This window comes from Tympanuchus pallidicinctus, unplaced genomic scaffold (assembly GCF_026119805.1).
Source record: "Tympanuchus pallidicinctus isolate F22 unplaced genomic scaffold, pur_lepc_1.0 scaffold4, whole genome shotgun sequence".
Lineage (NCBI taxonomy): Eukaryota > Metazoa > Chordata > Aves > Galliformes > Phasianidae > Tympanuchus > Tympanuchus pallidicinctus.
In genome coordinates, this window is record NW_026294758.1 from 33442744 (window position 1) to 33456102 (window position 13359).

Below are 13359 nucleotides of genomic sequence, written 5' to 3' on the forward strand. Positions count from 1 at the left end.
CCTCCTGGGTGTAGGTTCCCTTCAGGTATTGATAGGCTGCAATGAGGTCACCCCGCAGCCTTCTCTTCTCCAGGCTGAACAAGCCCAACTCCCTCAGCCTGTCCTCATAGGGGAGGTGCTCCAGCCCCCTGATCATCTTAGTCGCCCTCCTCTGGACCCTTTCCAAAATCTCTATGTCTTTCTTGTACTGAGGGCTCCACACCTGGACACAGTACTCCAGGTGGGGCCTCACAAGAGCCGAGTAGAGAGGGACAATCACCTCCCTGTCCCTGCTGACCACCCCTCTCCTGATGGAGCCCAGGATCCCATTTGCCTTTCGAGCTGCCAGAGCGCACTGCTGGCTCATGTTAAGATTTTACTTTTTATCTGTCCTATATCCCTCAGATGTGTGAACTTCACCATTGCATGAAGTGAAAAAGAAACAAGATTCACAACTTTTCTTAAAAAATAATCAAGCTTTCTTCAGTTTAAGAACACCTACAGAAGTAACTTGCCACTCTACAACTGTTTTTTCCTGTTTATAAAAACTGCACTATTACACAGAAAGGTGTTAAAGACAGCAAAGAAAGTCACATTATCCCTTGTATTTTGTACAATACTGGTAATTTAAAAATTATATGTATATATATCAGAAAGCACAACCTAATACAGTATTTATAGTGTCTTTCTGTAGGGAAAAAATTATCTGTGCATGATTTAAAGTTCTAATTATGAAAAATAATGGGATTAACATATAACAATAGTTAAACAGTCCAGGCAAGTTTCTGGAAATACATTTGACTTACTTTATCATGTCTACTTTTCAAGAGACTTAATCTGCATTATTGTAATGCAAATTACATGAAAAGTGTATTATAATGAGTTCTTGGAGCCTTCACTGAGCTGCTTAGAAGACAATAACAGTATTGTTTTGGGTATTATTTGAGGTGTTGTAGTATTTTCTTCATGAAAGTAATTATTAAAACAAGTGCAAAATAAAATGCCAGAATTACATTACTTCAAGGAAGAGAGATAATTTCAGTAACTTTTTTGTTTGTTTGTTTTAGAAACATTAAAATGAAATTGCTGCAGATTAAATACAGTTGATTATGTTATGCAGGCTGGTCAGAGAGATCTTACATATGGATGCATATGCACATTCCCTCATTCTTTGCATCCCTCTGAATTAAAGTAAAAAATTTCAGAGAGCTTAATAATGCAGGTATTGTTTATTAGCTTCCTTCCAATGCTTATTAGAAGAATGTTTACTCTGTTACCTTCCTGCTGACCCTGGTTAGGTCTGATATTAAACACTATCACCATAGGTATACAGAAAATCATTGTATCATTACAAGGTAATTGTTATTTTAAAACAACTCATAGAGTGCTAATGCATGTCCGCACTCAACATGCTTTACAAGCTAAGTTTTAATTCTGCAGTTTATTTACTGGCTCACAGTTCCCTTGATCAGTGGAATCTACTCTCACAAATTACATAATCACTTCATATACTTAGATTCACATCGGACGATCTTGAGTGGACTTCCAAAAATTTCAGATTAAGAAACCACTTTAAAAAAAGCCAGTCTAAGACACTGGTTCTCAAACCTACGTCAGTCCTCACAAATCTAAAATACTGTCAGGTTTTCAAGCCTGTGCTTCAGCCAGGATAATGTGTTCCCATACTAAATAAACACAGTGTAAACTATTCTCCCATGTTTAACTTTAGAGGTGAAGTTGCAAGCCAGAACTGTAACAAAAGAAAACCTTACTCACCAAAATACCTGCACGTAGCCTTTCTGCTGCATGGCAGCAGTCTCAATCTAAAGGAGAAGAGGGAGACCATTCAACTCCTAAGACTAACCTTGCAAAACTTCAGCCTCTCCCAAGAACAACACTGGTTCCACTGCCAGTACAGTGACCCAGCACTGTTTCTCATGTACCAAAAACAAGTCAGGCTTGATACCGCTGGTGAATGAATGCCCTGTTCAAGTCTAGCTGAAACCAGATCACTAGACAGGCTCCCTGCTGCTGCCAGAGCCCTGCAACCTGGCTTCTTTAGACACTACATCGGGATCCAGGCAGCATTGCATAGCTGACTGCTGCCAACAGACTGGGTGAGAATTGCTTTCCTCAGGGTGCGGAGGAAACAAGTTCACTGAGCACGAGGATTTCCTTCTGCAAAGCACCTGGGAATAATGATATATTGTATCCTCTGGAAACGCATAGCTTTTTCTCTATCTTCTTTTTCTCTGTGCACTTTTTGTTTGCTAGCAGGAGTTACAGACAGCTTTCTGAGCAATTCACCTGTGCATTGACAACTCTTCTCTACAAACTGCTACCAAGTGACAGGTCAGCAACATGACATATCTCTTCATATTAACATTAACAGCTGAACTTTAGTCACATCTGAATCCCATTACAGTTCCAAAACCTTTACTTTCACCATTATGTAACTGTTTCCTTTGAAGCATTAACTCTTTGCTGTTCCTGAATTAAACCTTTCTGCTTACCTTTAAAATTGGAAATGTTCTGCAGTTACAATAAATAGGTTGTTCATATATTTGCTTCAGTAAACTAAAACTTGTGACTCACGGGTATCACAGTTTGATCCTAGAGGCCAGTTTTTATCATTTTCTGTGCTGTAACACATAAAGCTGCAAGGACTGAGTAAATCTATTTTCACTGCCATAACATCACTTCACTTCATACTGTTTCAAGCAGCAGTGCACTTGTTTTTAGAAGCAGCAACAGCCCTGAACTTGAAAATATTCTATACAATCATTTTTACTAAGAGTAACACTGGTATCACTGCATCCCCAGCACAACTAGGCAGCAATGCTAGCTTTCCTAACTGGTGTAAGTGAAACAAAGACTTGGGTCTGCTGCATTTACATAAATTGTAGCAGTGGTAAGCACAGTTCCCTATCTTTCCAAAGGAAGGCTGACAAGATGTTTTCGCAGATCACATATTTCCTCTGGGAACTGAAATAGATCACACCTGCCAAAAAAGGACTTCCAGATAGTACTGTTTCAAGTTGTCAGGTCTCCTCAACTAGGAAACATCGCTAACCAGCAGACCTTGGAGGAAGTCATTATAGGAACTGGCACAAGGAACTTAAAACCAATTAACCTTCAAAGTCAGTCTGGCCACCTCATAATGACTCAGTCACATGCTGGGTTGATCACATTGCTTATATGATAATATTGCCTAAATGATAATTAATGATTATCTAGCGATTTCTCATGAAGTCAAAGAAAAAATATAAAACACTAAACCCTTTTTTCAAGCAACTTAACCCAACTTTAAGCTTAAAAGATTTAACCAATAGATTTCAAAATAATGTGAAGTAGAAAAGCTAAATTCCAGAATCAGTTTACTCCAATTTTTAAAGCAGATTTAACTTGGGAAGTTATCTGAATCATTTTCTATTACAGGGATTGGTGCCCTTTCCTTATCCAAAATATTGTGTTATCCCTTGCAGAAGAAATGCTCTCTTCTGTAGAGTCTGGTTGTCTGTGGTCAACTGTCTCTCTTACAATTCCTTGAATTTTTTCAAAATATGAGTTTTCTGTCCAAGACTAGAGTAAAATATTGCTACTTTTTTTTTTTTTTTTTATCCTATCCTTGCAACACTGTCATACTTAGTTTACTTAGTTTATTTTTTTAAAGAAACAAAAAGAAAACAACCAAAGGCTTATTACTGCATTACAACTTCTTATCATTTCACTGCTCCAGTCCATAGTGGAGATACACACTGTTGTGAAATCCTCTTGTCTGAATTCTGCAAGTATACAGACCAAGAAGCTTTGGCTTCAGAATAACTAGCCAGAAGAACACGTGCTCCGTAAGTGGGCAGGGATCTAAACAGTCAACTTCCAATCAGATGGAGACTTGAAAACATCAGTACATCTTTCTGCACCCAAACACATCTGTTAAGTCTTTTTTCCTAGATGTTGAAACACTCGCTGTAGTTCTATCTGACAGCCTGCAATTCAGGATTTTGAAGTCAAAAGGTAGCACATCTCAAGATCAGCACTGTGGAGCATGCTTACCTGCTGATATCTCCCACTAATCTCTGAAAAGCCAGTACAAGGCTCTCAAAAACAACTTCTTAGCAAGTTGCAGGTAAATTTAATAAAAATATCAAGGCTATTTTAGTCAAAATACAATTAAAGAAACTGTGCTGACTTCAAATCTCAGTGGAATTCAAGCTATTTTAAGCAAAGTAAGTTAATTCTGATGAGATACAAGAGAGATTCCAGAGTTCATTTTTATTTGTAATTATTTTTTCGATAAGCAACTCAAGATGTCATTAGAATTTTATATATGGATCTACTGTCCACTCTTTGCTGTGTTCTGTTTTGGTAAATATTATAGAGGTGCCAAGAAGGTAGCAAGAATGGCTTGGCTGGAAAGGACAACAAATATCATCTGGTTCTAACTCCCTGCCACAAGGAGGGCTGGCAACCACGAGATCATGTACTAGATCAGGCTGTCCAGGGTCCCATCCAACCTGACCCTGAACACATCTTGGGGTGGGGCATCCACAATCTCTCTGGGCAGCCTGTTCCAGCACCTCACCACCTTCTCTGTGAAAAACTTCCCTCTGACATCTAACCTAAATCTCCTCTCCTATAGTTTAAAACCATTTCCCCTGTTCTATCTCTATCTACTCATATAAGAAGATGATAACTCTCATATTTATAATCTCCCTTTAAATACTGGAAGGCCATACTGAGATCTCACTGGAACCTTATCCAGACTGAACAAGCCCAGATCCCTTGGATTTTATTTTAAAGGAAGTACACAGGAACTAACTACCGAAAAGCACAAGTCTTTATACTTAATGTTCAATCACTTGCAAGTAATAAAATTCCTCTCCCGAGCTGAGACTTTAAAACCATTCTTCTTATTTTCTAAATTTTATAAACAGATTTTCAACATTCAGCAATATGTTACAAGAATTAAGATTCTTAAATTAAGATTCATAATGCTCTCCATCCATTTCTATGCTCAACATTATATTTGAAAAATCATGGCTGTTGGGTGAAATCTCTGGTGACTGGAAAAAGGGAAACATTACTCCCATTTTTAAGAAAGGAACAAAGGATGATGCAGGGAACTACAGGCTCGTAAGCCTCATCTCTGTGCCTGGGAAGATCATGGAGCAGATTTTTCTGGTTACCATGTTAAGGCACATATGAAACAAAGAGGTGATCTGAGACAGCCAGCATGGCTTCAACAAGGGCAGATCATGCCTGACCAATCTGGAAGCCTTCTATGATGGAGTGATGGCACTGGTGAACAGGGGAGGGCGGTGGATGTCATCTTCCTGGATTTCTGCAAAGCCTTTGACATGGTCCCTCACCACATCCTTCTCTCTAAATTGCAGAAGTATGGATTTGAATGATGGACTGTTTGATCGATTAAGAACTGGTTGCAGCCAAAGGATTGTGATCAATGGTTCTGTGTCAGGGTGGTAGCCAGACACAAGCAGTGACCCTCAGAGGTCAGTCTTGGGACCGGAACTCTTCAGCATCTTCACCAATGACACAGATGATGGCATCAAGTGCACTCTCAGCAAGTTTGCAGATGACACCATGCTGAACAGTGCAGTTGATACACAGGAGGGAAGGGAAGCCATCTATAGGGACGTGGACAGGCTGAAGAAGCGAGTGGGCCCATGAGAACCTAATGAGGTGCAATACAACCAAGTACAGGGTGCTGCACTTGGATCAGGGCAATCCCAGGTATTTATACAGATTGAGGGAAGAACTCCTTGAAAGCAGCCCTGTAGAGAAGGACTTGGGGGTCCTGGTGGATAAGAAACTAGACATGAGCCAGCAGTGAGCGCTTGCAGCCCAGAAGGCCAACTGTATTCTGGGCTGCTTTAAAAGAGGAGTGACCAGCATGGACAGGGAGGTGATTGTCCCCCTCTACTCAGCTCTTATGAGGCCCCATCTGGAGTAATGCATCCAGGCCTGGGACCCCCAGCACAAGAATTCCAAGGAATGGGCCCAGAGAAGAGCCATCAAGATGATCAGAGGGCTGGAGCACTGCTCTGATGAGGAAAGGTTGAGGGAACTGGGCTTGTTTAGCGAGAAGAAGAGAAGGCTCCAGGGAGACCACACTGTGGCCTTCCATTAAATTGAAGGGAGCCTATAAACAGGAGGAGGAACAGATGTTTATGATGGTGGATAGTGATGGGAAAGGGGGAATGGTTTTAAACTGAGACAGGGAAGGGTTAAGTTAGATATTAGGAGAAAGTTTTTCACACAGAGGGTGGTGAGACACTGGAACAGGTTGCCCAGAGAAGTTGTGGATGCCCCATATCTGGATGCATTCAAAGCCAGGCCAGACATAGCTCTGGGCAGCCTGATCTAATGGTTGGCAAGCCTGCTGGTAGCAAGGGGGTTGAAACTAGATGTTCTTTGAGGTCTTTTCATCCCAGGTTATTCTATGATTCTACGAACTGAAGACTTTATTTTTAGCAAAGTATGAATGGATAACTCTATCCATAGCTTTCCTGTGTGAAGTACTCCACTACTGCTATCAATCCGTTTTGAAAAGTGAAGCCAGTTGGATTTTTTTTAAATTCTTATTCTGAGCAATTGTTATATAGGATTTAGGGTAAAAGCACTTGTTCTTTTCTGATGCATGTAGAAAGCACCACACATTGATAATATTTTGCAGGTCTGCAGCCTAAATGAAATCCTAAGGAAATGGAAGGAAGAACAAAACAAAGTAGTCAGATACGGTGCACCCAGTTACCAGCAGGCTAATGAAAAGGTAACCAAAAGTGTCTGAGGAAAGAACGTAAACTTGCTGAGGGTGTACTTGATCCCAATGTTGAAGTCATTGATAAAGACGTTTATGAGCACCAGTCCCAAGTCAGACCAATAGGGCACACCATTCATCACTGGCCTCCACATGGACATAGAACTGCTAACCACAACCCACCAGGTGTGATCATCCAACCAATTTTTTTCAAGCAAATAGTCTATCATTCAAACTTCTTTCCCCAATTTAGGGATAAGAATGGGACTATGTCAAAAGCCTTGCAGAAATCTGGGTAAATGCCATCTGTTACATTTGCCCTTCCCTTGTGCAGTGATGCTGCTACTCCACAGAAGATCACCAGATTGGATAGACACAACCTGCTCTTGATGAAGCCATTGTGCTGACAAATATTTCAGATTGTCTCCTCATCCTGAATGTTCTCAGCACATCTACCAGGATGATCTTTTCCACGATCTTTCCAGGCACAAAGGTGAAGCTCACTGGCCTGTAGCTCCCCAGATCTTCCCTTCTATTCTTAAAAAGGGGAGTGTTGTTTCCCTTTTTCCAGTCATCTGAGACTACATCTCACTTCTCAAGCCAACTTCTCAAAGATTTTGCAGAAATGGCTTGGTAGATAAAACAGCCAGCAGTAAGACAAGGAATGAAGTAGACAAGAAGTGATACAACAACTATCAGACTGGGACTTGACATGTAACATATTTATTTCCCTACTCTGTCAATATATTTATTTGAGATTGCTAGCAAATATCTTAAGATACTTTCCACTCTACAGCACAATGGTAGTAACTTCTACTTCACAGGCTGGATAAAAGAATTATAAATATGAAGTGCTATACTATTAAGATGAATATTTCTCACATACACCTTGCGACATGAGGAAAAGCTTTTTACTGAGGTGGTGATGGGGTACTGTAGAAGGTTGCCCTGAAAGGCTGTGGATGCCCCATCCCAGGAGGTTTCCAAGGTCAGGCTGGATGAGGCCCCAGGCAGTTTGATCTACTACTGATCTAGCAGCTAGCAACTCTGCCAAAAGCAGGGGGATCAGAACAAGATGATCTTTGAGGACCCTTCCAATATAAGCCATTCTATGACTCTAGGATGCATGCATGCTGTTTGGCCCCAGAAACTTGTACACTTTTAGTCTCATGAGGTGGATTTGGACTTCCTCTGCTCTTACAGTGAGGGGAATTCTGCTCCCCTGATGCTCATCCAAAGGTTCAGTGATGTAAGAAATGTGGGAAACCTGACTACCAGTGCAGACCAAGCAAATAACTGCTTGAGTGCCTAAATCTCCATATCTGCTGTTGCCATTTCTTCCTTCTCGTTCGTCAGAGAAAAATTGGATTACATAGTTATGTATTTGAGTATAGGATTAAAATGACAATCTTCCCACATTTTCAATGGCTTTGTGTAATACCATAGTGATTTTGAAGATAGTAAAAGTTGTTTCTACAGCAATTACAGCAATTCAGTTTATAAAGGGTTGGCTAGTGTATCATATACCCTCTGTGCTACCTTTTGATACAACCAATAGCACTTCTTCAGATTAATATTCATGTAATAGTTTTGAGAAGTGGAGAAAAATCTCTGACACTACATTGGGATTATTAACTTGGCAATATGATTAGCTAAACAGCTATACAAATAGTCTGCTGTGCTTCACATTATCAGTTTTATGAAACATTAACTCACACTGGATGCAGTAACTGTTTCCATTCAATAAAAGTCAGGAGGTACACAAAGACACGCATGGTAGCCTTGCCACCAAGGGAGCTTTTATTCCATGTGAACAAAAAAAAAAAAAAAAGAAAAAAAAAGAGAGGAATAGCTCCATTCCTCCTACCACTATCTGCAGCTAATGAGTTTTCTTCATGGCTCAAGTACAGGACACTGGACTTTCATGTAGACAGACTACAGAACAGAAAAGTGTAGAAGAAGCAATATGATAACAGTAAAGTTACATATAAGAAGAACGTGAGAGCAAGGGGAGGGAAATCAAGGTAATTTAAGTATTTATTACACTTTTTTTTTTTTTTTTTAAAAGAGCTTTGAGCATCAGTAGTAGTAGGTCTTGTGACAGAAACTACAAAGTTCTTTTTACAAGTTGATTATTCAGTTTTTTGCAAGAATTCTCATCTACACAAATTCAAACTAATGCAAATGTGTAAATCTGAAACTAAAGAAGCCAACACGCAGACAATAGCAAGTATTACAATAAGCAATCACATGCTGGACTAAAAGAAGCGTAAAAACGTTTTCATGTATTACAAATGTATACATTATTGCTAACAACTAGAGCATAACTCCAGAAGGTAATTTGCAGTTTATGAAATCTCTACTGCAAATCTACATGTACACTGAAACTGAAAACATGCCACACTGAAGTATCCTTATAAGGTATGTGGAATTACCAGTCATGAAAGCCAGTAAACAAAAGGATGTAATGTACAAAAAAATAAAAAAAATAAAAAAATTAAAAAAAAATCACATGAACAGCAAAGGAAAAGAGAAGTATTGCCCAAGATTCTCTCAAGTCACATGCATTTGCTTGCATGAAATACACATTCTGAAACATTTAAATGGTATGGAACAAATATGGCAATAATACAGCCTGTGTTAGGCATCTAAACAACTTAAAGACATGCATATCCCACAAGCAGACACTGACAAGCTGTGAAGGGTAAATACTGATTAACTAGAGAACTTGCAGCCTTTGAAGAACCTGAGCTCAGGCTCCAAGCAGCAGCAAAGTGGTCTCTGCTAACACAGTTACTTCAGTCAATTAGCAAATAACTGGATAAAAAAAATGGGAACTAAAACAAGGATATGAAAGTTCAGTTTACATTTCAACAGGAAAGAACTGTGAGAATTCTACTCTCAGTTATGTGGGCAAAATAATAAATAAATTCAGTGATGCTGCTTTACACCAAAACAAAATACCACAAAATTTGCTAAACTAACCTCCATCCAGAATCTGTACTTCCCTCTGCTCTAATCTTAAAATCATTGAGCTCTACACTGCTCTGGATTTAGAACAATAATGATAAAAATAATAGGTTCAAAAAAATATTAAGTATACTGTACTTATTTAACCACTGTAACACACTTAGAGTGAAAAACAGAGGTATAAATCAGGAAGCGACAACTCCAATATAAAGAAAAAGAACCGTCAGGCTATTATCATTCACCTTCGGGTGGTAAGAAAGACTCATTAAATCACCATTCTTAAAGTACCTTAATTTCTTTAAAATAACAACACAAAAAATCTGTCATTCTTCCCCATACATAGAGTCACTTACAGTTCCAGAATAAGAATGACATCTGTTTTGTTCTCATAAACATCATGCAGGGTGATCACATTAGGATGTCGAATCTCCTTGAGAATGCTGACTTCTCGCTCAATATCTTCGCGGCCCACGCCACGTCGGCTAGATTTTGTTCTCCGTTTCTTGATGAATTTTGCTGCAAACTGCTGACCAGTGCTTTTCTCACGACATTTTTTCACTACAGCAAACTGTCCACTGAAAAAGAAAAAAGAAAGAGAAGGAGATTGTTAGAACTGGAATAGTTTCTACTTGCTGCTACAGGGAGAAACAGCTGTGACTCCAACTTACTAACTCTGCTCAAATATATATCTGTTTTTTTTGTGAAAACCAGAATAATACCTGAAAAAAACCAAACCCACCCTGGAATTCCACAGACATGTGGCATGCATATATACCCACATTTCAGCATATGTAACTAAAAAATGCTGCCTGTGCAGACCATTAGATTTTTGACACATATGTGCTTTGGGAATTAGTGGGGGAAAGTTCTGCATTTCTCCGTCTTCACTCATGCTGAAAGTAATTTTTTGTTCCCCAAGAATCTAGTGCTATGTTAAAGCAAGAAGAGGATTTCTAATACTATTAAATATTCTTCCTAAGTTTTCTTAAACTCTCGCTCAGGATTCTCCAGAAATTTTGTTGGTTTTTTTTTTCATTGTACTAAGAATTACTGGATATTAATGAGAAAGTTTTCTGAAGTTTTTCAATTTCTAAATTTCTGAAGTTAAGCAAAAAAGTGACCTTTGAAGTAGATTTATAGCAAAGGATAAACCAAAGACAAGCTTAGTAGGATCAGATATCTGCGCAGAGGTGTAACATAAGCACGCGCAACTCCCATCAGTACCTGAAAGGTGAGCTATGGGGCAACACTGAGCGACTTCCTTGCAGAAGACTGGGCAGAGACATCAACCTTCACCTTCTAGAAAGGCTTTGGAGTAGCCAACAATTACAGGGCAGACTTTGAACTCTGCCATGGGCAGCCAGAGAAGTAAACATTGAGAGAAGCATTCCATTTAAGTTTCAAGATTTGGATTTACTTCAGTGTTATCATTAACATTTCATGAAATCAATTTCATGAAATCATGAATTTGTAAGATGACATTATGTCCCTTGAGAAAAAAATATTTACAGCAAGGATTTTTAAAAAATTCTGCTGCATACTTTGTTATTCCCCTGTATATCTCTGTTCTAAAGATAAAGCTGTACTACTCAAACCTGTCAAGGGCCCGATTTGCCTCACAGGGCCTGAAAACATTCAAATGGTAGTGAGCAGAGCTGTGCTTTGGGTAATGCTGGCTATATCCTCCTTCTGATTAGGCGTAAGATGTACATTATTATCCTGAACTTAGCTAATGAGAGCCATCTGAGATGATCTTGGACACTCATACAGAACCAGGATACAAGGTACAGGAACTCTGGAAGATGTGTTGTCCTAGACCAGCAGCAGAGGGACAGAAAAGACACTCTAAGGTACCTAAGCCCTTTTTGCTTAGTTCAGTTCAGCTCCACAACAAGGTTTGGTCTCCAGGATCAGCACAGTTTTGTGTACAGGGCAGCAAGTCAGGGCAGAGCATGCACTCAATTATCTGTCCTGCTGTGGTGGAGTGCATGCACGGTGTCCGATGCTGTTGCTTATAGAAAAGAAAAGCTGTAATTCTCTCACTCTCTCACACAACATGTACACGTTTAGAGATAGAGGTATTTAGTATTATTGAAAAAGCAAGCCACATTTCAGAAAATTCAAAGCTCCAGAGCAATTGCAAAGTTAGGCATCAGACACAGGCATTGCTACAATACAGTCCAACTCAAGGGTCAGAAGGAAGTAAGAAGTTCCTCTTCATATTTGGCCAACTGGCTTTCTGCCTCTAAGCCTAAACTGCGCAACAGAAGAAACAAAATATTTCTGCTTATGATTCATCCACAGGTTTGAGTGCTATGCAGACATCTACGGAGCTGATCATGGGATAAAAATGCCGCACACCAAATAATATGTACACACAAAATTAAATGACTCTGTAAAGAAAGACTGCCAGCAGCAACCAGTAAGGGTAAGTAATTTTTGGTTTAATCCCAATGGGCACAAAATTCCTGTTACACTTTCTATTCTACTTTTAATTTATTTTCCTGGGCTCTACTAAAGTACTTAGAAGTTATATCCACCAAGCTAAACAGAAAACAAGACAAATCCTGGGAATTGTATTCTTGTCACTCTAGTTAAAGGAGAGCTTATTAAAAACACCCTCATCTCTCCATAACATAGGGAGAAAAATGCTAGGGCTAGACAAAAGCATTCTCTGCCCAGTAACAAAAAATAGCTTTTTTTTTTTCATGTTTTAAAAGAATGCCAATCTTTGCATAAGTGAGACACCTACAACATGACTTTAAGCTATTACCATTTTTTTCCCCCACAGATTTGAGGTTTTATCTGCGCTCAAACAGCACATTAGTAATGATTTTGCAGCTAAGTGATTTGCAGCTCCAAGAAGCTTAGAATTTACACTGCATGTGTGCACACATAATACTTATTCTCCTCTTCTAGCAGCAGGTACCCACTGCAAAAAAGGCAAAAAAACCACTTTACTCTCAAAACAATTGAATAGTCATCAGTCAGAGTAAGGAAACGTATAAGACCTTTTCAATCATAAAAATATTAAGGTTAGCTACTTTCTTATCAACACTCTCCTCGGAAGTTTTACAACAGCTACTGCTTTACCATAGTTAAAAAAAAAAAAAAAAAAAAAGTAAAACAATCACTACTAACATCAGGCTTAAGAAAGGCTGCAGCTAAAAGTAACACTGAGGTATGTGGATATACAATACATTTTGGTATCTAAGAAGATTTAATAAAATTGAAAAACAGACTGGGATTAAGAGTCATATACATAGGTTGCTTTAAAAGTAATAACTTCTAGTTATTTCCATGGAAATGACAACATATACAAAAGAATACAATAAGACTATTTCAGAGAGTTAAGTCCCACCTACAAAACACTATCTTTCAGTATAGTCACCACACTTTTTACCAGAGATGAGCAAGCCTTCATGCCACCTGTAACAATCTGCAAAGATGTTCAGAACAACGGGCCACTGTCATCACCATTTAGCCTCCACAAATGTTCAGCAAGCATCAATGAATGTCAATGGGTGTCATATTTTTCTATATGGAGGAATTCAGTGGCACCCCTTTGCTTCAGACATACATCCACTTTGTCAGACTGCCCCACTGTTGCCATCTGTATGGCAACAACA

At 39.1% G+C, this 13359-nt stretch overlaps 1 protein-coding gene across 2 annotated transcripts in view; it reads right to left on the reverse strand.

The window, feature by feature from the left end:
* The window catches only part of DAPK1 (death associated protein kinase 1), a 91364-nt gene that overhangs the window by 43721 nt on the left and 34284 nt on the right, over window positions 1-13359 (reverse strand). For both annotated transcript variants that reach the window (XM_052701143.1, XM_052701144.1), the window contains exon 3: window positions 10084-10305. In XM_052701143.1, the coding sequence (XP_052557103.1) occupies window positions 10084-10305 (222 nt within the window). The remainder of the gene's footprint in view (window positions 1-10083; window positions 10306-13359) is intronic.